Source organism: Tremella mesenterica, assembly GCF_000271645.1.
Source record: "Tremella mesenterica DSM 1558 unplaced genomic scaffold TREMEscaffold_16, whole genome shotgun sequence".
NCBI lineage: Eukaryota > Fungi > Basidiomycota > Tremellomycetes > Tremellales > Tremellaceae > Tremella > Tremella mesenterica.
In genome coordinates this window covers 40,997-66,708 of record NW_006711240.1, presented here as the reverse complement: position 1 = coordinate 66,708, position 25,712 = coordinate 40,997, and the positions used below count along the sequence as shown (strand labels likewise).

General features: G+C 47.6%; 4 protein-coding genes across 4 annotated transcripts; 2 read left to right on the top strand and 2 right to left on the bottom strand.

The window, feature by feature from the left end:
* Positions 1-2,605: 2,605 nt before the first annotated feature.
* Positions 2,606-5,892, top strand: TREMEDRAFT_65729 (uncharacterized protein; the record flags this gene model as incomplete). The annotated part of the gene is made up of 6 exons (XM_007007839.1): positions 2,606-2,974; positions 3,707-4,053; positions 4,167-4,691; positions 5,241-5,380; positions 5,767-5,856; positions 5,882-5,892. The coding sequence occupies 6 exons, from the start codon at positions 2,606-2,608 to the stop codon at positions 5,890-5,892; spliced, it is 1,482 nt and encodes a 493-aa protein (XP_007007901.1).
* Positions 5,893-8,529: 2,637 nt separating this feature from the next.
* TREMEDRAFT_65727 (uncharacterized protein) lies at positions 8,530-10,843 on the bottom strand (the record flags this gene model as incomplete). Its single annotated transcript, XM_007007838.1, has 4 exons — positions 8,530-9,817; positions 9,868-10,212; positions 10,298-10,718; positions 10,771-10,843. 4 exons carry the CDS (start codon positions 10,841-10,843, stop codon positions 8,530-8,532), a joined length of 2,127 nt encoding a protein of 708 aa, XP_007007900.1.
* A 3,393-nt stretch (positions 10,844-14,236) lies between these two features.
* TREMEDRAFT_65726 (uncharacterized protein) lies at positions 14,237-15,629 on the bottom strand (the record flags this gene model as incomplete). The annotated part of the gene is made up of 2 exons (XM_007007837.1): positions 14,237-14,366; positions 14,527-15,629. 2 exons carry the CDS (start codon positions 15,627-15,629, stop codon positions 14,237-14,239), a joined length of 1,233 nt encoding a protein of 410 aa, XP_007007899.1.
* Positions 15,630-20,211: 4,582 nt separating this feature from the next.
* Positions 20,212-25,167, top strand: TREMEDRAFT_72445 (uncharacterized protein). Its single transcript, XM_007007912.1, has 8 exons — positions 20,212-20,275; positions 20,324-20,434; positions 20,489-20,963; positions 21,228-21,388; positions 21,504-21,944; positions 22,160-23,188; positions 23,592-24,227; positions 24,650-25,167. Exons 1-8 carry the CDS (start codon positions 20,240-20,242, stop codon positions 24,944-24,946), a joined length of 3,186 nt encoding a protein of 1,061 aa, XP_007007974.1. The 5' UTR covers positions 20,212-20,239; the 3' UTR covers positions 24,947-25,167.
* The last annotated feature ends 545 nt before the right edge of the window (positions 25,168-25,712 follow it).

Sequence of the window (25,712 nt, the reverse complement as noted above, 5' to 3'; positions counted from 1 at the left end):
GATAGTGCTGTCACGAGACCAACTAACCAGCATTGGGACAATATAACAGTGCCCCTCGGAACAGTGATCTAAACCACTGTGACAAAAAGGCCTATCAACCGGCGATATCTACAATCGCCGGTCGCTGGTTAAATACCCAATCCATCCTAAACCGTGCTCAAACCGTGACTAAACTTAACTAGGTAACTACGTGTCCTTCCTCATGTCACAACAACTCGTGACATTCTGACCCCACTTGGGGCCCCACACGGATGGGTACAATAGGCCGAAAACTTACTCCACCTGGGAGGTTTTGCAAATAGGTCGGGGTTACCCCTGTTCAGCCAGGGAGTCGAACCCCGGACCTATCCGTTATCGCCGGTTGATCTGTCACGAGACCAACTAACCAGCATTGGGACGATATAACAGTGCCCTTCGGAAAGGTGATCTAAACCACTGCGAAGAAAAGGCCTATCAACCAGAGATATCTACAATCGCCGGTCGCTGGTTAAATACCCAATCCATCCTAAACCGTGCTCAAACCGTGACTAAACTTAACTAGGTAACTACGTGTCCTTCCTCATGTCACGACAACTCGTGACAAGTGCGTACTCCTCATCACTAGTGTGTACTCTTCATCAGTGGCGTACACTTCTCAATCAGTAGCGGGTGTGTATTGATCAGTAGCGTGTTTTCCTCATTCAAAACACGTGTTTTCGCCAGGCTGTCCTGACGACCGGTTGACCGGTTGATCCGGCGAACCAGTTATCTGGTAACCGAGGGAGTCGTACTACCGTTGACAGATGTACGTACTCTCATATGACGTCAGTGGCGTGATCACTAATTAAGGTACCCGCAATTGATCGCTAATTAAGGTACCCGTAATTGATCGCTAATTGAGGTACCCGTAATTGATTGCTAATTGAGGTACCCATAATTAATGGCTAATTACTGATCATTGATGATTCTATTGTTTGTTGATTCGGTCCGGTTCATACACAGAAATAGATGCCGACCGGGGATCTGGCTGATATTGCTCCCGAGGTACCCTTGCTTATCGGTTCGTCCGGTCTGAGCGGAACTGAGGACACGGGACCTGGTACATTTCAGCCGGAGCTTGGGATAATGACAGATGACGACAGATGACGACAGATGACGTGATTGATGTACACAATGTCGAGTCAGGTTGACTCAGTGATGGGAGGGTGATTAAGGTTGAATGGATGATCCACATGTCGTACGATGGAGCGAGTTGAGACGAGTTGAGTAAAGTTGACTGTACTTGAGTGGATGTTATACATGCGGTATTTACAGATATTCAAGGGTTATGACACCAACCTTGTGACACATTGACTGTAGAGGAGACACAACTAGCACTCTGTACCAGAGTTACTCAGAACCAGAGTTACTCAGAACCAGAGTTACTCAGAACCAGAGTTACTCAGAACCTCATAGGACTCCATCAAATTTGATCCAATCTGCTCCTAAGCTGTTGTGCTTCCAATACCGTCATGCTTGACTACTACAGTAAGGTCCAGGAAGTCATGGAACACCACTTTTATGGCAATTAGAAATCCGGTGGGCTGCAGAGCAGGCCCCTTTGGACCCTCTGTAGACTATTAAAACCCTACATTCTCTTTCCACAGTTTCTTTTCTTCAGAGATCAATTATCATTGTTTTCACCAATTACTGACCAAATCCTTGATAGTCACCTTGACTGCAACCTTGTCCTCAACAAAGGCTCCAAGCCTCAACCTCTTCAAACTTGGGCCCTCTTGTCACACGTCTCGTCAAACTTCTCTCTGTCACGAACTACGTCGTGACACCTCGATTACTCCACCAACAATGACCCTCCTTTGGCCATCAAAACCCCATCACGCCTTAACCTCTTTACTCTACACGTAACTCAGGACTTCTGAGACCAAGTACGGCGAAGTTAGACGGAGTTAGGCTAAGTAGGGACGATGGGAGCAGAAGTACGGCGAAGTTAGACGGAGTTAGGCTAAGTAGGGACAATGGGAGCAGAAGTACGGCGAAGTTAGACGGGGTTAGGCTAAGTAGGGACAATGGGAGCAGAAGTACGGCGAAGTTGGATGGAGTTAGGCTAGGTAGGGACAATGGGAGCAGAAGTGCGGCGATGTTAGGCGGAGTTAGTCGAAGGAGGAAGAGGATGGCCGAGGGCTCGGGGAAGTTGGACGAAGTACGTTGAAGCACGTCAAAGCGCGAGAGGGTTGGATGAACGTCTAGGAGGAGTAGATAATATTAGCTGAGAAGATCGCTGAAGTTCTTCAGCAATCCTTGATTGTTGTCAGTAGTGAAAGATAGATAGAGATAGCTATTTACAAATCGAGATACATCGCCATCAATAGAATAAAACCCCAGTTAGAGTAACTACGCCGAAGTACACCGTAGTTATCCCCCCCCTTTTGACGTCTGCGCCCTCCCGGTTGGGTGAGACACCGATTTAGAAGGACCAAGTTAGCCGAGGTTCGTCGACCGTCGGTCTGTTAGAAAGTAGTTGTTCGACGGCCGTGACAGTATCAAGGATCGCTCTTACCGACGACCCGTGCGAACCTCGGAGAAGTACTAAGATTCTATGGAACCAGATAGGAGAGTTACGCGAGGCATGAGTAGGGATGGAGACAGGATGGAGGAGAACGAATGGAGGGCACTGGAGGAGCTGAGCAGAGCGATGGGGCAGGAGCTTGGAGTGGAGGATAGTGTGGGGGGATCAATTCAAGGAGATGAGTTCGTTCCACCAGTGCTTTCTAATCCTCCTACCCCTTCGGGTAATGCTCTCCCACCTATAGGATCCCCAGTTGGATCGGATCAAACCCCACGGCCAGAAAACACTGGAAGTACGGCGAACTTGGGAGGAGAAGGTACACAAGGGGTGATATTGGCCTTGATGCAGATGGTGGCGAATATGAACAAAGACATGATGGAAGAGAGAAGGCGTAGGGAGGAGTGGGAGCAGAGAAGGGAAAGGGAGACGGTGGGCGGTATTGCAGAAGGGATATCAGAAGGGGTGAGGTACGCCATGGGACGGCAAACTTCGGCGACCCCAAGCGTAGTTGGCGAACAACGGAAGGGGATAAAACTGCCTAATCCGGACTTCTGGAGAGGAGAGAGGAACAAGTTGACCGCATTCCTGTCGGAATGTGAAATCCATTACGAACTGAACTCTCATCTTTTCCCCAATGACACCAAGAAAGTATTCTTCATGATCTCTCATTTACGCGAAACACCTCTTCTCGCTGTCCAACCCGATCTTGCTAAACGACCTCTTCCTGACTATCTTAGGGAGTATAATCAATTCGTTAAATATCTCAAGACAAACTTTGGCGACCCGGATGAAGAAGGAACCGCAGCCCGACTGCTTAACGATCTAAGGCAGACTGGGTCAGCCTCGGAGTACTTCTCCGCCTTTCAACGACATGTGGCGATACTCAAGTGGTCTGATGACGGAAACCTGGTTGACCGAGCCAAGAAAGGGTTGAAACCACACCTCCTAGATGAGATTGCTAGACATGGTAAATCTTTTGGGACTGTCAAGGAGTTATTGGAGTTTGTTATTCCCATGGACAACAGGTTGTGGAGAAGGAAAGTGGAGAAGGATGCGGAGAAGAAGAAGGAGTCGGGGGTAAAGGAAGTGCTAGTGGGGGATAGCCAGAGGGTGGAGAGGAAAGAGGAGAAAAGAGGGGAAGGGAGGCAAACTTCGGCGCAGTCTGCGGTGCAAGCGACTATTACGTCGACGCAGGTCAAGGGCATTCCGTCAAATGCCGACGAACTTTGCCGACAATGGCCCAGGCCACCTCCCGAGCTGAGGGAGACAAGGAAGAAGGAAGGGAAGTGTACTGAGTGCGGGGAGAGGGGACATTGGTTGAGGGATTGCCCGGTGAGGGCAGCGAAGGTAAAGGTCGGATGGTTGTCTCCGTGGGGGGAGAAGTTCGGCGAACGTGGTGGAGGATCGGGGGGTAACGCAGTACCTCTGGGACAGAGGAGGAACTTGAACGCAGTTGGAGGAGATGGAGAGATGGAAGCGGACCAGGGAAAAGAAGAGGACCTGTCGCAGTAGGCGAGGCTCGGCGGGTCCGCCATATACTCTCGGCCACCATTCCCAAACCTATGAAAGAGACACAGCTGATGGAGTCAGAGGATTGTGCATACAAAAATACACCACTCAGTACCCCCTGTTCATGCAATGTCGATAATCACCTACTCATCTCTTCCACTTCTAGAGATCAACCTAAATCGGACATTTTTATTAATGGGATTAAGCTAACTACGCTCTGGGACACTGGGGCTACTTGTTCATATATAAGCCCTAGGGCAGCGGCAAAGATAGGTGTAGGAAGGAGACGATACCAGGTGAGCGTACCTGTTCACATGTTTGACGGGTCGGTTAGTGTCGCTGGACCTATCACCGAATTTGTCGAAGTTGGTTTTAGTTTGACGAAGGACGCCGAAGTGCGATCTGTTCGTCTAGATGTAACAACGCTCTGCAATGCAGATGTTGTGATAGGGTGGGACTGGATGAGGAAGGAAGGGGTTGTTCTAGACGGAAGAGACAACTCGGTGAAGTTCCCCATCCCAATCCCACCGAGTGCGGCGAAGTTAGCAGCCATAGGGCTGCCAGCTCCGACGGACGCGATAGATCTCCGAGACAAAGATGACCAGGATGAACTGAGTCCGGAGGAACAGGAGGAATTGTATCAGGTGGTTCCTGAGCAATATCACCCGTTCATTGATGTGTTTAACCCGAGGAAGGGAGGTGAAGTATTACCTCCCTCAAGGGAATATGATCTGGAATTTGACCTTAAGGAGGGGGCGAACCTGAAGGTTGCTCCACTCTACTCACTCAGAGAAGATCAGAGAAGTGCGCTGAGAGACATCCTAGATCGCGAAACATCGGCCGGAAGAATTCGACCCAGTAATTCGCCCTACGGATCACCGATGTTCTTGGTACCAAAGAAAGCAAAGGGTCAATGGTGAATGGTCATTGATTACCGAAAATTAAACGAAGCAACGATACCCGACGCCTATCCACTGCCTCTGATCGGCCAGATAACCGAAGAGCTGGGAAAAGCGAGGTATTTTAGCAAATTAGATCTGATTGGAGCCTATCAACTCCTACGAGTAAAAGAAGGACACGAGCACTTGACGGCGTTCAGGACTCAGTACGGTATGTTCGAGTCTCTTGTTGTTCGAGATGGTCTGCGAAATGCTCCCGCTGTATTCCAGCATTTTCTGAATGAAAGCTTCCGAGAACTGTTGGGGAAAGGAGTAGTTGTCTACATAGATGATATACTCATCTATGGTCAAACGTTGGAAGAATTGAGAGGAACTACGGCAAAAGTGTTCGAAGTTCTTCGAAGGTCGAATCTGTTCGTCAAGGCTAGTAAGTGCGAGTTTGAAAGATGTCACGGGCGGGGTCTTATCCCCAAAGGGTAAGCAAGGTGACTGAGATGGGGCTATAACCCAATACTTGTCTTGGGCTCGTAGAGCTTGAGGAGTATACAGAGGTTGACAAGGGACTGAGGGGACTGAGGGGACTGAGGGAGCTGCAAGATGTCAGGCTGGATCTGACTGGACTGACAAGTTGAGAATGAGATTCAACAAGAGATTCATAGGTGGGGAACAACCTGTTTGGTGGGGGTTTATATCCACAGCAAAACAGGCTGAACTGCAAAACTACAACAATAAGCTACGGAAGAACTGCTAAACATATTTGCAATTCTCTTCAAGAGAATTGGCAATCCTGACATGTGAAACTAAGAACAATAGGCAAAGGACCCAGGGGTCCAGGGGTAACTGTTACAGGTTCATGGGTGCAACAAGGAACAATAGTCAGAGGACACAGGAGTCCAGGGATAAGTGTGTCAAGCATGTGAACACACAGGGGAACAATAGATTAAGGGCACAGGGGTTCAGGGGTAGGTGTTTCATGTGTGGGAGTGTAAGAGATGACAATAGGGATTGTTGATGGAGATCAAGAACAATAAACCTAAGCCAAAGGGGGTCATGGGAAGTGTTCCAGATGTGTTTCAAGTGTGGGAACACGGGAAAAGACTATCTTAGGTGGCAAGTAGGTGATGTATGACAAAAGAGATTCGGTAGTCTTCTTGGGTTTTGTGGTCTCGCGGGAGGGAGTTTCTAGTAATCCGGAGTACATCGACGCTGTTGTGTCCTTTCCCCGCCCCAAGAACCTAAGAGAGAGCAGAGGATTTATGGGAGTTGTTAGTTATTATCGGCGCTTTGTCCCCAACTTCTCTAGGATTGCTAAACCGATCAATGATCTCACAAGGAAGGATGTACCGTTTGTCTGGGGAATGGAGCAGGAAAGAGCCTTTAAAGAATTGAAGGATAGAATGTGTAGGGCCCCAGTATTGGCTCACTTTGATCCCTCGTTGAAGACATTACTACAGACAGATGCGTCGTTCTTCGGCGGGGGCTTCATAATATCGCAGGTGAACGAGTTAGGACAAGAACATCCGGTGGCTATCGAGTCAGGAGCGTTTCAAGCGGCGCAGTTAAATTATACGGTAGGCGAGAAGGAACTATTAGCTATCGTTGAGGCTTTTAGAAGAAGGAGGCACTTACTGTTGCAGGTAGAGACAACAGTTCTCACGGACCACCTGAACTTGACATACTGGATGGAACCGAAGCAGTTAAGCCCGAGGCAGGGCAGGTGGGTCGAAGAGCTTTCTAACTTTAGGTTTAAGATGGTGTATCGACCTGGAAAACAAGCTACGCTGCCGGACGGCCTATCAAGAAGAGCAGACTACCACTCTGGAAAGGGAAGTACTATGGTGCAAGAGAGCAACCTTATTCAAGGATTGCCGAAGTTCGACGAACTCGACGACACTAACTCTGGGTTACAACACCTACTTCGTGCTTTGCAAGGAACAAAGGAAGTAAGAGAGAATGACCTTATTGATCCCATGGATCTGATTGTTGGGATACAGGAAGATGAAGAAGTGGAGGAGGTTAGAAAAGAGCTATTAGGAGTCATTTGCGCTGAGTGCTCCCATCCAACGTGTCACGATGACGTGCAGGAACCAGGATCAATCACCGAACTACGCCGTAGTTCGTGATCCCCTCTAATACTTCGTGGGGGGTGGACCCCAAGAGGTTTCCTCGCATTCAACGATCGCACTTATGTGCCGAACTACGCCGACGCTCGGCTAAAGATCATGAAGATACGACATGACTCGGCCTTGGCTGGTCACCCAGGTTCGGCGAAGACCCTTGAACTAGTCCTAAGGGATTATGTTTGGGTTGGAGTAAGAAAGGATGTTGAGGACTACATCGCTGGCTGCGCGGTATGTCAGAGAGCAAAGACTAACAGACAGAAACCCCATGGAGAGCTTAAACCATTACAAGTGGCTACTAAACCCTGGTCAAGCATCTCGATGGATTTCATCGAAGAGCTTCCGAATTCCCATGGATATAATTCCATCCTGGTAGTGGTAGACCGATTGACCAAATGGGGCATTTTTATCCCAACCACGACGAAGTTAACCGCAGCTGGACTATCAGAGCTGATAATGGACTACGTGGTGGCTCAGCATGGATTACCAGAGAGTATAGTATCGGACAGAGGATCGAAGTTTACTTCGAAGTTTTGGAAGAACTTGACCGATAGTCTCGGCATAAGACTACATCTTTCTACCGCGTATCATCCACAGACTGATGGACAGACCGAACAAACCAACCAGTCCCTCGAATTATACCTTCGAATCTTCACTTCCTACCAGCAGAACGACTGGTCGAAGCTACTTGCTCGAGCTAGCTTTGCTTACAACAACACCCATCATTCAGCGATAAACAAGACCCCATTCTATGCGAACTACGGGTACCACCCTCGGTGGGCTGAAGAGATTAAGGCCAGTGAAGTTGAGGTACCTGCTGCTACAGTGGTGGTAAAAGACCTAACCGAAATACATAAAGAATGTATTGAGGGAATTGAGAGAGCTAACGAGAAGTACGCCAAAGGATATAATAGGAAACACCGGACTACGCCAAACTTCGTGGAAGGTGACCTAGTAATGCTGTCATTAGAGAACATCAAGACTAAAAGACCAATGAAGAAGCTAGATGTGAAGCAAAGTGGGCCGTACAATGTAGTAGGGCAGGTAGGTTCTCATGCTTGTAAATTGGAATTACCAGGAACGATGGCAGGTATCCATGATGTATTCCATGTTTCATTGCTCCGCCCCTATCATCCTCCAGTATTCCCTGGTCAGCAAGCTGAACCACCTGGCCCAGTAGAGGTAGATAACGTAGGAGAATCGTGGGAAGTAAAGGACATTGTGGACTCTAGAGTAAATAAAAGATCAGGAAAGTTAGAGTACTTAGTAGAGTGGTTAGGTTACGAAGGAACAGACGATTCGGTATCATGGGAACCGGTAGAGAACGTCGATGGAGCTGATGACATATTGGCAAAGTTCCACGAACTTCATCCTACTAAGCCCAAGGAAGGGCGACTGCGGAGGGCTAGGAGGTAGAACGTGCTGCATACAACATAGGATTACAGGTACGTACCGCTCACTTGCCCGTATCCTTACCCTTTCCTTTTCCTTTCTCCTTCGCTCTACTCGGTCCCGCGAGATTGGTGTGGAGAGTACCGATGGCCGAAGGTAGATCGAGACTGTCAGGGGGGAAAACAGTCGAGAGAGAAGCGTTCCATACCCGATTCATAGCCCCAAAGAAATCACCGAAGTCCTGGACATCCCGAGCAGCTTGCATGCTCGGAGTCCTCCACAGAGGACGTATGGTCCTAAGACACTCGGAAGGAAGACTGAGGAGATCGAGAGCAGTCTGAGCAGAAGCAGGGACTCGAGAACTACTCCAGGGGCCTAACCAGCCGATGGACGGTGGTGGCTCGTACGCCATAGGAGTAACAAGGAAGGGGGTGTCGTAAAGTCTTCGGCGAACATCAGCTATCTCAGTAAGGCTTGGGCGAGAGACGTCCGCTAACCTCGTCCTTGCTTCCTCGTTCAGATTCCCACCGTTGACTACATCTACTAACGCCGCAGTAAGGTTATTCAAGGCGTTGGCTTGACGAGTGGAGAGGTCAAGCAAGAGAGATGTATCACGTCGAGCGACGTCAAGCTGAGTGGTGAGGCCGAGAACGAGAGAACGATTCGTAGCAAATTCCTTTTCGTCCTCCGGGATACGAGGGTCCAGGGAGATGCGAGGGTGGATGAAGGACAACCGAGGAACAGAGGGCCCAGCACGCTGAGTAGCTTCATCTTCCACATCACCAGCTTCAAAGACGACCTCTTTCTCCACCCTTTTCCCTTTTGATTTCTTTAAAGAAGACTTTGGAGTCTTCTTGGAAGCGGGGGACGCGGTGACAGGGGCGGCCACTGGGGTGGCCGGAGGAGCAGAGGGACGACGACTTCGGGTGCCGTGGGCCGGAGGAGAAGGCGCCACGGGAGAGGACGGACGAGGGGCCGAAGGACGAGAGACCGAGGGACGAGGGGCCAAAGGGCGACGGGAGGCCGACGGAGGAGCAGGCAGGAGACGTGACGGGCCGGCCACAGGGGCGAAGGGCGACGGCGAGGGAGGCGACAAGCGGGAGGACGGCGAAGCTCGGCGAACCGACCGGAGAGATGAAGACGGTACCCGCAAACGGGGGACAGACGCTGGAGTCTGGGGAGGGGGGAAAGGAGAAGCGTCGAAGGGACGGGGCGGGATGTCCCGGGCAGAGGAAACGGGACAGAAGGAGCAGGGGCCAGACGTGCATGAAGCACAACGGAGGGCCTTGTTGTGTGGCCTGACTGCCTTGAGGCAGGGCCAGTTTGGACGATTATACGTGATAATCTCACGTCTACTAATTAACAGGAGTAACTTCGGCGTAGTACAAATAGGTGGACTCACCGGCAACGATCCCACGCTTCGTCAACACCAACCGCGACCCAACGACCAGGCTCGGACTTCATCTTCTCCCACAAGTACTCTTCTTCCCGCAGTGATCTCTTCACCCGTTTGGGCGAAGGCTCCCCTCTGGGAGAAGGGGGGGGAGCAGCGACGGCGGCGGCAGGACGGGCGGCGGCGGCGGCAGGGCGGGCGACGGCGGCGGTAGGGCGGGCAGCGGCAGCAGCGGCGATGGCGTTGGCGGGGGGAGAACCCCGGAAGAGGAAGAGGAAGAGGACGAAGAAGAAGAGGAGAGGGAACGGCGTCGTTTCTGGCCCACAATTTGAGTAGGGGGAGGGGCAGGAACGGCTGCGAGTTAGCAATGTCTTGGAGAGCTAAAGAACAGATAAACAAGGCCAAGTTCGGCGAAGGTGTGAGAGGGTGGACGAAGGACTCACACTCAGGACTATCTACATTGTTGTCCTCTACACTAAACACCTCCACATCATCATCCGGGTATTCTTCTAACTCGTCTTCACCCTCACTATCGATCCTACCCTCCCGATCATCATCATCCTCACTTTCTTCGGCGTCGGGTCGATCACTCGACTCCGAGCCCCCACTGAGCGAGTCCTGATCGGAGGAGGACGGAGACTCACCAGGACGAAAGGCGGGCGTCTTACGGCGAGGAGTGGCGGCAGGAGGAGGCCCTCCAGGAGAACCCGTTACGGGGACGGGAGAACCAGACACGGGGGAGGGAGAACCAGCGGAAGGAGAGGCGGAGCGAGGGGGCGAGGCAGCGCCAGACGGCTCCCCCAGAGAGAGAGTGCCGAGGCCGAGGGAGGAGACTTGGCGAGATCTGTCGCCGAAAGAAACTGAACATCAGCCAAGTTCGGCGAGGTGGGGTGAGTATCGATGAAAACTCACGAGCAGATGACACCATACCACCAAAGTTCCTCATGGCGGCGAAAGGGCTGGGAGTGGGAGTAGAGGGGGCCATGACGTTAAGATATTTAAAAGAGAAATAAAACTCGAGGCGATTATTCAAGGTAACAAATCTGTTTTCTAGGTAAGAGAGATAGAAAGTTTTGAAAGCAGATGGGGAAAAGAGAGAACCTCGACGAACTGCTCAGAATTTAGTATAATCAAACCTACCCCCTCGTCGTCAACATGCAGCAAACTTCGCGTTTCATCAACAAAAGGCAACACAGGGACGATCAAAATTCCCACGCTATAGTGTCTCATCTCAATATAAGCGAGGGTTACTTCGACAAACAACGGTGTTGTTCGGCTGCCATCCGGGAAGCGTGTCTCACCTACAAAAGACACAGGGCTTCTTACGGCAAACCTCGACGAAGTTAGGGGAGTCTCATTGTCGGGTTTTGGAGTGAAAGGAGGCCCAACTACGAAGTGCGGCGCAAAGAGCAGAAGGGTGAAGGATGGTCATAGGGAGGGAGAGAATGGGGGTACTACGCTGCTAAGTTTTCTTGCCACGGCAGAGGTGTAATCGCTCACGAGGACGTTCGCGGCTAAAGAAGGGGGCGACTGTCACGAACTACGTCGTGACACCTCGATTACTCCACCAACAATGACCCTCCTTTGGCCATCAAAACCCCATCACGCCTTAACCTCTTTACTCTACACGTAACTCAGGACTTCTGAGACCAAGTACGGTGAAGTTAGACGGAGTTAGGCTAAGTAGGGACGATGGGAGCAGAAGTACGGCGAAGTTAGACGGAGTTAGGCTAAGTAGGGACAATGGGAGCAGAAGTACGGCGAAGTTAGACGGGGTTAGGCTAAGTAGGGACAATGGGAGCAGAAGTACGGCGAAGTTGGATGGAGTTAGGCTAGGTAGGGACAATGGGAGCAGAAGTGCGGCGATGTTAGGCGGAGTTAGTCGAAGGAGGAAGAGGATGGCCGAGGGCTCGGGGAAGTTGGACGAAGTACGTTGAAGCACGTCAAAGCGCGAGAGGGTTGGATGAACGTCTAGGAGGAGTAGATAATATTAGCTGAGAAGATCGCTGAAGTTCTTCAGCGATCCTTGATTGTTGTCAGTAGTGAAAGATAGATAGAGATAGCTATTTACAAATCGAGATACATCGCCATCAATAGAATAAGACCCCAGTTAGAGTAACTACGCCGAAGTACGCCGTAGTTATCCCCCCCCTTTCGACGTCTGCGCCCTCCCGGTTGGGTGAGACATCGATTTAGAAGGACCAAGTTAGCCGAGGTTCGTCGACCGTCGGTCTGTTAGAAAGTAGTTGTTCGACGGCCGTGACACTCTCTCAAACACCGACGGTAGACAAACCTCGGCTAACTTCGTACTTCAGGGGTTGGTGTCTCGCCTAAACAGGAGGACGCAGACTTCGATCTGATGGGAACTTCAACGAAGTTTGTCATAGTTGCTATGTTTGGGGGCTTTCACTAAGGGCGATGTATCTCAATGTAGGTGTAGCTATCTCAATCTTTCTTTCACTACTGACAACAATCAAGGATTGCTGAAAAACTTCAGCGATCTCCTCAGCTAATACTATTCACCCCCACTAGATCTTCATCCAACCCATCTGTGCTTCAACGTACTTCGGTCGACTTCCCCGAGTCACCGAGCACCCATTCTCCTATCCTCGCCTAACTTTGCCGTACTTCTGATTCCTTACTCCCTAACCATCCTAACTTTGCCTAACTTCGCCATACTTCTCCTTCCTCTATCCCTGACCAACCTAACTTCTCCTATGTCCGCCGTGTCTGGTCTCAGATGTCCTAGGATCCTTGTCACCAAACAGGTCAAGAGATGATGGCGGTTTGATGGTCAATGGAGGGTCGTTGTTGGTGGGATTTAGGGGTGTCACAACGTAGTTCATGACAAATGGTCAAACGAGGGTTGTTGTTGATGGAATATTGGGGTGATGTAGTCCGTGACAGTTCCCCCATACAAAAGGAGGAAATCCCACCCCCTTTGTAACACCATATCCATCACTTTTCAGTCATTCAGTAAGGTGGGATTTGGTCAATATCTATTTTGTGGCTAGATGAACAACTTTTATCAATGCAACATACATGTTACATGCAATGGAAGATTGATTTGCAATTCCAAAGTGGGGCATGGAAAAGTCACAGCCAAATTACTATGAAAGTGGTGTACCATGAATTCCCGGACCCTACTGTATGACCAGAACGTTCCATGCAAGCAATGATTCTCCATGCAACTGTACTGAAAACAAGACAGCTTGGTTGCAGGTTCGATTGAGCTTGATCAAACACTATGGACTTCTGAGTGATTCTGGTGCAGGGTGTCACGACCCTGCAACCTCAGTCGTGACATCAGGTTATAACCGGCTTGCGATCATACTGCTGATTGCAATATTGTGCCTTTTAGCGCAGTGGCTTAACATGTCACATGCATGGCCAGTGTATGGCCTAGTGCTGGTTAGCCAGGTTGTGACACAGGGTGCTTAGTCAGGTCTCCTCCACAGTTGATTGTCACAAAGGATGTGACAAGTGCAATTCTGACGTGACACCGTGCCAGTGGAAGACAAAGTGTTATGGATTGGCTATTTAAGCTGCAGTGAGCAGTAGAGCTGACTGCCAATTGATAGGCTTTTTGTCACAGTGTCCTGAACACTGTCACGTTCAGCACTGTCATATTGTCCCAATGCTGGCAGGTAGGTCTCGTGTCACAACCCTGCAACCTCAGTCGTGACATCAGGTTATAACCAGATCGCAATCATAGGGCTGATTGCGATATTGTGCCTTTTAGCGCAGTGGCTTAAGATGCCACATGCATGGCCAGTGTATGGCCTGGTGCTGGTTAGCCAGGTCATAACGGAATATCGCAATCAAACAGTAGCAGGTTCGATCCCCACCCAGAGCGCATCATATTTGCTCTGCCACATTGGTGGGATGTGGCAGTGGCGGGTGAGGTCCGCCGCCAAAAGTCTCTCCCTCTGAGAATCGAACCCAAAGCGCTGTCAAACCATAATAGGTTTGGGTACTAAACCTGAAGGCCTCAAGGGACTTCGGCCCTTAAAGGAGGGGCTCCTGTCACAACCCTGCAACCTCAGTCGTGACATCAGGTTATAACCGGATCGCAATCATAGGGCTGATTGTGATATTGTGCCTTTTAGCGCAGTGGCTTAAGATGCCACATGCATGGCCAGTGTATGGCCTGGTGCTGGTTAGCCAGGTCATAACATCTCGCGACATCAATGTAGCCAAAGATTGATATTGAAGATTCAGCAAAGTACCAACTTTGCTGACCAACTCTATATACTATCCACTGTACTATGAACTAACATGTCTCCTGCTGCTAGTGTCTGTGTACATACTCTGACAAGTGAAAACCCTCTTTTGAGCCAACCCATTTGGGAAAAACCTGAAAGAGGAAAACCCGTCCCTACCTAATGCAGCCTTTCCCTATCCGCTTCCATCCGATTCCATCAAGTTCAATGCCCCTTCCCTGATGGTCTTTACCCTGTAACAAGAGGCCACTTCCATCACCCCAAGCACTGTCTTCTGCAGTGTGTCTGTTGATCAAACCAGCTCAGTCTTCAAGTTGCCTTTGACAGAGAGGGATCAGGACAGTTCATGCCCAGTCTTGTTGTCAGGTTATGAAGCAGTGTGTGATCATATTCGTCAGGAACAGTGATTGTAGGGGGGTGATAGATGGCTTTCTCACCAACAAACCTGAGACCGGTGGGCAGATCCTTGCCCATGAGTTCACTTATCAGCCCCCTAGCCAAAAAGTCATCCAACTGGTCTTTCAGAGACTTCAGAGGCTCTTCTTGAGAGTATCCCTGGTGATCAAAAATGGTTCCTGTTTCCGGATAAATTGCCAAAGAGTCCAAGAGGAGAGTGACTTGGGTGGGATCCAGTCCATCCAGTTCATGACGAAGCAGAGCTGTCCTTACTTCAGGAAATGGTAGTTTCTGACCATGTTGAATGCCTAGCAATCCTCGAACACTTTTCAGTCTCTGAGCCACCTCCTGATCTGTCAATTCTCTCGTCAGTGAGGACACCTGCAACTTCGAATAATTGAAGAGGGCTGTGGCTTTCCTTTTATGGGCTTGTTTGCACCAAGTCTTCACTGTTTCAGGTATATCATCCAGATCTATGACAGATGTGAATGCTGTCGACAACTTACTGTTCTTCTTCTTCTTCTTCTTCTTCTCGTTTGGAATCCCGCAAGTGCTCAAATTCACACCATTGTCCGGACTAGTTCCATCAGTATTCCCTCCTGTGTAGGTGCCTCCTGGGGAGTAGTGGGTGTCAACCGTATCTGAGGGCTTTTCGGTGGGCCGGGCTTCATCTTCTGAGTGTCCGCCAGTAGAACTGTCAAGCAAGCTGGATGTTTCAGAGCGCGTGTCCTCTGAGTCAGCACTTCGGTCAGAGTTTGAAGAATGAAGGCCGGATCCAGAGTAATTTGCTGGGCTCTGGTTTCGAGCCACAAGATCCTCCACAATTTCAGGAATATCAGGAGAAGATGAAGGAGGGCTTTGTCCCGTTTTATTGGGCTGTGTTGAGGCTTGTGTACTGATCATGTGCGGCTCTTTAGAGCCGCTGAGACCAAACACGGAGGAAGCATACGGATCGGGTGACAACGCATTGAAGTCTTCAATACTACGTCTCACAGCAAGCGTTTGGGCATTCTGCAATTCAGGATCTGAGGCGCTGCGTCTGATCGCGTGTAAGTCAGGGGGACCTCCGCCGGAAATTGAGAGAAATGATGAGAATGGCCCAGGAGATGTTTCCCCGTCCCTCACGTGCGGCCCTTCCGTGTCCTCTGTCATTCTTGATTTCGCTTATAATTAGATGATAATACAGAGGGGAAAAAGAGCATGCATCAATTCTACATGTCTCTATCCTTATCACATTCCACTCACACGCATAAAACCAGAGACGATCGAATAAAGTTCAGAGGATAAGTTGAACGGAGAAATATTCGACGGAAGGGGTAATTCTAACGGCGGTTCGGCCGTCCTGGCCCGATTCTATCGGCTAACAATTCTCTTTGTGCATACTGTCCCTCAAGCTTATAGAAGGTTCTACAAAGTGTCAGAGAATATCCAATGTATGTAACTGTTGTCCGTTTGTAGTAAGGATGATTGAATGAACAGGAGATAACCAGGGTTTTCTAGGTCTTTATAGACATGGCTAGAATATCCGCCACCTACTCCACCTCCATCGTGAGAAAACGATCGAGGCGATGAACGATCCTTTTTCCCTTTCTCGAGGCTTCGAAATGGTTGTCCGGACGGATCTTGATGAGTTCGGCGTGGCGATACGATGATTCTCTCTTCCCCGGCAACCCGTATGGTTTCCCACGGTTATTTGAAATTTGGAGGTTCTCACGGTCCCACGCTCCCACGGATTCATGGTCTCACCCTCTCAATGTAAGAACAGAGACGACAAGGAGATGGTACTCTTTCCTTTCATCATCGTTTAAGAGACTAGTTCTCTGTTTCACCTTTCTTCTTCTGAATCGCTTAGGTAGGGAAAGAGCGTCTGGTTTCACCCTCTTTGAGCCTCTTTCATTCTCATGATGTTCAGATTGGACCTTCTCAATGTGGAAAGAAGTACGAATCGAGGTCGAGGATTTGGAAATATTCCTTCCTTTCATCCTGTCGACTTGACCGACTTGCACTGCTCTCCTCACTCTCGGAGGCATGAGTTGAAGGCTGAGACTTCGATATTTGACTTGACCGACTTGGACTGATCTCTTCACTCTCGGAGGCATGAGCTGGAGGCTGAAACTTCGATATTCGACTTGACCAACTTGGACTGATCTCCTCACTCTCGGATCTGTGAGTTGAATGCTAAAACTTCAACATCTTCGCCTCTCCTGATCCCTCTTTGATAGTGCATGAACGTTGTCGCCGAAGAAGGACATCAAAATCAGGAAGGTGGGTTGACTCGATGTGGAGGGGGGTTGAGATGGGTACGTTGAAACTCTTGAAAGACGTCCGATTGTACGTGTATTGCTCCTCACTCCTTTGTTGTCTCGGAAATCATCATGGGAACCAAGATTCGTCTAAATAGTGAGTCTCTGGCTGTGTTTGTTTCGCCGTGCGTCGCGTGACTTTCTTTCCTACGCCTCACCAAATGTACATGATCCACTTTCCTAGTAGATCTCAAACCCACCACCTGTCCAAGATCAAAGGTACACCACCTCTAGTTCCATACATGAACGACTCACAAGTAACTTCCCAATCATTTGAACGATTCGAGTCCGAGTAAGGACGGCCGTTTACATCCTTTCATAACGATACGACATGTGTCACTCCATCCCCTTCCGTACCCGACAAAGGAAGTCACGAACGTCCATTGATCCGATGCGCACGGAGTTACATGGGGGTCGAGTGAAAGGTAGGGTACACATGTTACTTGTTTTGACCTGAGATAGATTATTCCATCTTGCGTAGTGTTCTGCGTCAACGCCCTCTATTTGTTTATTACCTTCTTCCTCTTGGTGTCGTGGGAGATCATAGATCATTCGTTTTTGAGACTTGTACGTAGAACCCTGGTGGTTCTTGATTCGAGCCGATTCATTCGACGGTTATACACTGAGCGAATAGCTTAGTGGACGAAGAAGGGCGAGAGAGGTATTGTCTCGTAGATAATTGACAGTTGGACGGAATAGAGATAGAGACATCGATAGTGAGTGGACGTTCAACATTCATCAAAGATATTGACCCGGAAGGATAAAGTGTCACGTATTCCGTGTGGCACGTAAGCGTATATCCGGAGGAAGAACCATCGATTTAGAAGATTCCAAGATGCCTCGAGTTCTCGGATTGTCCGGATTGGTCGTATCGCTCTTCGTACTGGGCATGGCAAGGGCGTGTTGGTATTATTTGTACCTGGAAAGTCCTCAGACTTATTGGGAGAGGAGTTGTGCATGTAATGTGAGTAAAAATGATTGTTTCCCCTTGATAAGCATTGTTGTTTAACATAATCACTCGAGTAAAACATATATGAAGGAAAGGGTCAGTCACAGAGGGGGTCTTGACTCAGCACTCGTGGAACATGTAAAGGTGTGATCGAGTAGTGAAAAGAGGTCATAAGGCAGATTGAAAAGAGACAGAAGTTGAGAGATAGAAGAGATATAGAGGGCAACTGAGAAACAGTGTGAAGCTCTAGTAGCATCATCAGATCCAAACGCTTGGTCATGTTGTTATCCACTCCCATCTAATTCACCAGTACCTGAAGTATGTTCATCATTATCAATAGCAAATTGTCAAGCAACACCTTCATTAGCATCTCAATGTTCTGCTATAAGTGTACCAACGACCGATATAACATATTCTACTTCAGTTCAATATGTTTATTCTTTTCCTTCTTGGACACCTTCAGTAACACCTTCTTCTTCTGCTCCAATGTCTTCTGTATCTTCTAAACCTGATCAAGGTGGTGGTGGTGGAGGAGGATCAACAAGTGTTACAACGAATTATAACGCAGGAACAACAACAGAAGTTAGTGGAACGGTCACTACTTGGTTTACGGCTACTGTGACTTCTTTTGTACGTTGTGAAAGTGCAGTTTCAACTTCAACTTCAACTTCAACTTCAACTTCTTCTTCAAGTTCTTGTACAGAATCAATCAGTTCAGCTTCTAGTCAAGTATCAAGTTCGAGTGTATGGTCGGATAATTCAAGTTCAAGCTCTAGTTTGAGTTCAAAGAAATGTGATAATTGTGGAGAAAGTTCTAGCTTGGGGACAATCAGTAGTAATGCTGCTATTTCAACCACTGTCAGTTCATCTATGGAGAACAGTTCGAGTGGACAAGAATCGAGTACTAGTTCAAGTTGTTCCACCAGTTCGGCAGCGGCGGCTGTGACGAGTAGTACGATACCTATCGGGTGAGTTTTTATTAGTTCACTTGAGCTTCTTTCCTGTTTCCTGAATACTTCTCAACTCTCAACTCCTCAGACGTGAGATTTCCCTTTCCAAGATGTATGAGATATGTCAGGTGGATCACCTCTCAATCTCTCACCACTTCCGATTATCTCAATCTTCATAGAGGATAGGGGAAGTTGAGTTGGAGGGCTGGGAGAGTGAGGGCAAAACGGTGGTGTGAAGCAGAAACAGACCGGTATCTTCAAGGTGTGGGGAAAATCAAGAGAGCGAATGGACTTTTCGTTTGAACTGATTCGATTGTGAGTTGAGAAACACTGACAAAATAGCGAAACACCTCCTCCTGGGTACACACCAGGAGGTAATTGGAAACGTTCCATCGCTACACCATTACCAAAAGTCCCTCCCAGACGTAACATCTTCCAACGTGAAGTAAACCTGGAAGAAAGAGCTGGAGAAGATACGACTATAAAGCAACGAGATTCACATTCGGATGAAGTTGAACCAAATAATGAAGTGGAGAAAAGAATCAACTCACCAAATCACGGTAGATTAGGTTTGGAACAACCAGGTAAACGTCATCGACCCACTAAGATAGAAGCTAGAGAAACTCCAGATTGTACAAGTACAACCACCACGACAACTTTGATTTGTACTACCGATTCTAATACAAGTTCTAGTTCTTCTAGTGGATCACAAGATAGTTCGAGTTCTTCCAGTGCACAACAAAGTTCGAGTGATGTAGGGACTATCAGTTCAAATGCCGCTGTGAGCACTACGGTAAGTTCTGCGAGTAGCTCGGTTAGTCAGCCTGACACTGGTGAGTTTTGTGTCATTTTCTAGTACATCATCAACATGGACTGTGTCACCATTTCGTGACTTTTACTCATTCTTATGATTTGGTTTGAGGGAAAGAGGACAGGACGAGAGAACGGCCAGAGTGAATTGAGAGGAGGGAGGATCAGATGGGAGGTAGGGATAGATTACTCACTGACTAACAGGCGAAACACCTCCTTCGGGTTATAGCGGTGGATGGAAACGTGCCGAGGCGACTGGAGGCAGACTTGGTAGAGATCTTTAATTGTTCGATGTATGATAGTGTCGTTTCTCTTTTCAAATATTGGATAGTTCCTCCATGCTGTCCCTGTTTGTCAGTACAACGACGATGCTCTTCTACCTTTAAGGGGGTGAAGGTAATCGTTTTGCAATCAGCATAAACGCCACCAAGAAATCATCTGTCCGCCTCGTCGGTGGACCCTGCCGGTATGTTGAGATAGCCTACTGGTCTGCTACTGCTTCGCCGTCAGGTCACAACAGGGGTGTTCGGTGTCTTCGTTCTCGCCGTCGTCATCTTTGTTGTTGTCATCGTCGCTGTTACTTATGATGGTGCTGTTGTGGGTGAAAGAGGAGCCCCGCGTCAAGGTTCCGACGGAAGCAAAATTTCCCTCCTCCGTCTCTCCTCCACCTCTACTACTTACTACTCTACAATTACTTGTACTCTACAACCTTGTAACCATCTCCTTATCACCGTGTGAGACTTTGGATCAATGGTCAAATCTTACTTCCGTCATGGTCCTACCCAGGTGAGTCAACATCTGCTACAGAGATACCAGGAGAAAAACTGACGTCAGGCATTCGGAGTCATCACTTCTCCTACTGCCAATTGCGCCTACGATGGGAAATTAGCCTATGTCCCTGCTTGGGAAGATGTATTAGTATGGGATATGAAGCTAGGTGAAATGGTCAGTCTATTTTCCATCCTCCCCAACCCCTACTATTGTCCAACTCACCCTTAGGTATCAATGTGGCATTCCCCTTCTCTCATCTCACCCATCACCCGTTTACTTCCTTCCCCATCTTCCAACCAAACCTTCGCCGTAGCTTACCAAGATGGTTCTATACGTCTTTGGTCATCTTCCCCTCCGACAGAAATAGTAACTTTCAACGGTCATAGGAAATCTCCCACTTTCTTAGCTTGGGACGACCAAGGAACCAGGTTAGCTTCAGGTGGGACAGAAGGTGAAATCGTAATCTGGGATGTGGTAGGAGAAGTAGGGTTGTATCGTCTCAAAGGACACAGAGGAGCTATAACAGGTTTGAAGCTTATACCTTCTACAAAAATGAGAGGATCAGGTTGGTTAGTGAGTTGCAGTAGGGATAATTATTTGAAATTATGGGATTTGAGTACACAACATTGTGTTCAGACTGTTGTTGTTGGAAGAGGGGAAGTGGTTTCCTTGGATATCATTGAAGAGGTCATCGGTCTCGGAGGTGAGAGTCTCTTTCACTCCCTTACCATCTCAGTTCTTCTCTCCGGGTCGGACGGGCATCGTCTCTCACATAAGCTTTCTCCGTTCTTGCTACACAGTTCCCAATCATACCCATATCCTCTCTCCCTTGTACCACTCACCTCTTGTCTCCCTCACAGCTAATACATCTGATTCATCGTCTGCTCTGCTCAAACTAGCTCAAATACTGCTTGAGTCTCAATCTATACCGGTAGGGTGGGGAAAAAGCTCCCGGCTGACATCTCAGATGAAGACACCGAGGTGCATGCCGAGGAAGAGGGTGTCGATGAAGAGAATCAGAAAAGGGGTAGATGGTTGGTCGTCACCGGCTCTGGTGATGGTGAGGCGAAAGTATGGACCATCGAGAAGTCTGATCTAGCCCGAGGGTTGAAAACGACGGATGGAGAAGTGAGTTCATTTCTCCTTTTCTTCGCAAAACCATCCACAAGCCTTTTGACGGTAATCCACACATCGAAACACTGCTGTGTGTCCTTGAAAGTGAGGACAATGGTGCTGATCCCAGCTCGGAACATTCGTCAAACCCCTCTGTTCCTTACCTCTTCCGTCAAACACTCAACCTATCTCTCAAATATCTTTCCACCCCACTCTCCCGTTACTTCTGTTGCAAAATGGCGAGAGAACCATAACGGTTTTGAGGATACGTACCGAGGAAGAAGTCGGGGCGAAACGTGCTAGGAGGAAGAAGCGAGAAAGGGAGAAGGGGAAGAAGAAACAACTTCCTCTTCTTGCATCTGCTACGAATAAGTCTGGGCTGACTGAGAAAGGAGATGACGTGGGGGAGGAAGGTGTAGAGAAGGGAACAGAGGGAGGGGAGGAAGAAGAAGGAGATGATGGAGATCAAGTCAAGTGGGAAGAAAAGTTGACAAGTTTGTGTGTGGTCCGGACGAATGCCAAAATACGTTCCTTTGCATTCGACGAGGAAGTGGGTAAGGGGGGTGTATCTGTAAGTATCAAAATTCACCGTCACTGAGTCCCGACCTTCAAATCCTTCACGCTGCATTGCTTCTTTTGTGGCTTTCAACATCTATATACCCGTGCCTCCATGTCGTTACTCACCAAATCAAAGCTTCGCTTCTGTCTCCCAGAACCACTATCGCTCTATTTCTCGTTTGTTTTGTTTCAACGGCCCGAAGGGAGAATCACCACCTAACAATGCAGGTCCTCGTTCAACTCTCCAACAACTCTCTCGAAACTTACACCCTCCCACTTCCTTCTTCCTCATCTCGTAAACTTAAAAACCAGTCAACCGAACCCATCAAAACCCACTCCCTCGAACTCCCCGGACATCGACAAGACCCTCGTACACTTTGCATCTCCTCTGACGATCAAGTGATCGCTTCAGCCTCTTCCGGAACATTGAAACTTTGGAACTCCCGTACCACCGCATGTCTTCGAACGATGGAATGTGGATATGCTTTATGTTCCACATTCCTCCCTGGTGATCGACATGTGGTGATAGGTACTAAAACCGGTGAATTGGCATTATACGATATCGCCGGCTCGACATTATTGGAAAGTTATAAAGTTCATAAAGGTCCCATTTGGGGTATACAGGTAAGACCGGATGGGAGAGGTTTGGTAAGTTGTAGTGGGGATCATGATGTTAAATTCTTTGATTTTTCATTCATCGAGGAGGAAGAACAAGAACCATCTCAAGTTTTGGACAAATCCTCATCGAATCCTCCATCTACCAATGGGCTCAAATACAATGCTGCGAACGGAAAACCGGCTAAAGATATAACAAGAGTTACCGGTGTGATGGAAGACAACAGAGATTCAAGATCAACTCGAATCAAACCTAAACGTTTAACTTTGATACACACTCGAACGTTAAAATTAACAGACGATATCTTATCAATAAGATTTTCACCAAATGGTAAACTTTTAGCGGTGGCATTATTAGATACGACAGTCAAACTCTTCTTCACGGATACATTGAAATTCTTTTTATCTTTATACGGTCATCGATTACCTGTTTTAAGTATGGATATAAGTGATGATAATAAATTATTGGTTACTTGCGGAGCTGATAAAAGTGTGAAGATTTGGGGATTGGATTTCGGTGATTGTCATAGAAGTTTATATGCTCATGATGAAAGTGTTATGAGTGTTCGTTGGGAAAAAGGTGGACATATGTTTTGGAGTGTTGGGAAAGATGGGTTATTGAAATATTGGGATGGTGATAAGGTGGGTTTGAAGTATTTTTTCTTTGTTTTGGTTTGGTTTTACTTCCGCTTTTGAGACGACTTTTACCTGGTTTATTCTGGAGTCAAACGTCTGCACAACATTTCCATTTCATTAAATTACAATCTCCTTCGAGTCTGAACCTATTCTTTCGTGTTTTCTTTATTTTTCCCTTCTACATATTCCAGCTCGGACTTCATCCCTTGCTATTTTGCTTAGTATTCATTCCCCATGCTCTACCCATCATTCCCTTCCTGGCCCTCACGACAAACGCATGATTCTCGAAAGTGGTTCAGAAGATGGACAAGTACGGACAACATACGTTGATGATCCCCCTTGTCCACCACCACAAAGCATCTGTCCGAGCATCATATACCTAATCTTCATAGACATTCCTGACAGACAGTTCGAACTCGTCCAAACTCTCCGGGGTCACCAAGCCGAAATCTGGTCATTGGCAGTATCCAACAACTCTTCTTACGTAGTTACCTCCTCTCACGATAAATCAATCAGGATATGGGAAAAAACCGATGAACCTTTATTCCTAGAAGAAGAAAGGGAGAAAGAGTTGGAACAGATGTACGATACTAACCTCGTCGATTCTTTAAATCCACGTGTCGAGAAAGAAGGTGGTGAAGAAGTTGAAGGTGTAGGTAAACAGACTAACGAAAGTTTGATCGATGGTGAGAAGATTGTGGAAGCTTTGGAAGTTGCCGAAAGGGAGAGAAAGGGTTTGGAGGAATGGAGGGTTGAAAATGGACTTGCAACGAACTCCAATGATCCATCGTCAATTACTGTACAGTCAACCTCTGTCGTAGGAGATCAATCGAAGGTGATAACAGATGAAAATGGGGAAGTAAAGAATTTGACGGAAAAACCTACAAGACCGACGGAATTGGAATCAGCGAATATGTCAGGAGGGCAATACGTTTATAAAGTCGTCAAGGGTGTTAAAACGGCAGGGATGGAGGATGCTCTGGTGGGATTATCTTTTGGTTCAGCTATGAGTTTATTGAGGTATCTGAATGAATGGGCTAAGGATGTGAGTAAAATGGGTTCCTTTTTTTCCTTTCCTCTTACAGTTCATTCCATCACTTGATTCGAGACTGTTGACATGATACCACATGTCATCATTTTGTCGTTCATCGTGAACATGCCCCTCTGTTCACTTTCACATTGGAAGTGAGGGTGTATCATCGTCACATATCAAGTTGCCGTATATCCTCGTCATGTCACAAGTTATGGTATATCCTTGATCATTCGTTTTTACATTTTTACCTCTTCTTCCTTGTATTCAATCCCATATCCTCGACGTCCTCCGAACCAAGATAGAACTCCACGACCGATATGACGAACATACGAATTCACACAGGCTATGATGATCATCGCTATGGAAATCCTCCCAGACGGATATCAAGAACAATTGTTGATTGTGTCTTTCTTCGAAGATTACTGACAAAGTAGAATATCGACCCAATTCTCACAGCCCGTATAGCCCGATTCATACTTTCAACCCATTCCACCCAACTGGTAGTTTCGAGAGACCCGATCATCCGTTCTATAATCTCATCACTCCGTACGAACCTACGTAAGAATTTGACGATGGAAAGAGATAGAGTTGGGTATAATTTAGCTGGTTTGAGGTATTTGAAAGGAAAGTATGAATTGGAATCAGGGAGTACATTTGTGGATACGTTTGAAGAGGTGGAGAAGAAGGGTAAAGGGGGGAAGAAGAGGAAGAGGGTTGAGGTGAGGGTGTGATTGGGATGATTGGGGATGGAATTTGACAATCAAACTGGAATTCTTGTTGTGTTTCTTTGGACACCAATGACATATGAGTCTATCTGCATGAACAACATGGATTTGGTGTAGATGAAATACTTTTGAAATGATTGTTCAGTCGCATGGTTTAATAAGGAAAAAGATTACACGAGTGACGATCGACGGTAAACCCAACTTTTTATGCATTTTACATGTGCATCTTCATCTCAACATTTCAAGGGCACGCACAGTACTCGTAGAGTACTCATATTTTAGTTATACGGATCAACTGAAATCATCGTATTTCAGTACATCTGAGAAGATACAATGTTGGATTGGCAACATGCGATATTATGATGTAATCGGTTGGATGAGAGAGTATAAACCTGAATGAAGATATCGGGTGGTATAGGTACGTACTTCAGATGAGTTTATGTCCTATCACCTATCAGTGAGTCAGTGAGTCAGTGAATCATGAATCAGTACGGAGCACGGAAAGAGCTATTCAAGTATAATTTTGTCCAAGACTCTCAAAGTGGAGGATGGGAGTACATTCGGTAGGCCTACAGTATATTTGACAGTAAGGTAAGAGATGTAAGTAGGATTTCATGATTTTCATGATTTCATTTCATCTACTTTTTGTCTTATGTACATATTTTACTTCATATCATTTGTCTTCTGTCTTCGTTTTGTCATTTCTCCTTGTCACCTTGTCATCTTTTCAACTATTCAACTTTTCAACTTTTCAACCTTTCAACTTTTCAAC

What these genes read in the sequence shown, in the direction of transcription:
- TREMEDRAFT_72445 (XM_007007912.1), top strand. Translation starts at nt 20,240, where the DNA reads ATGGTCAAATCTTACTTCCGTCATGGTCCTACCCAG. An exon ending in TCCGTCATGGTCCTACCCAG is followed by an intron (nt 20,276 to 20,323) that starts GTGAGTCAACAT and finishes AACTGACGTCAG; the next exon opens with GCATTCGGAGTCATCACTTC. An exon ending in AGAGGTCATCGGTCTCGGAG is followed by an intron (nt 20,964 to 21,227) that starts GTGAGAGTCTCT and finishes CTGACATCTCAG; the next exon opens with ATGAAGACACCGAGGTGCAT.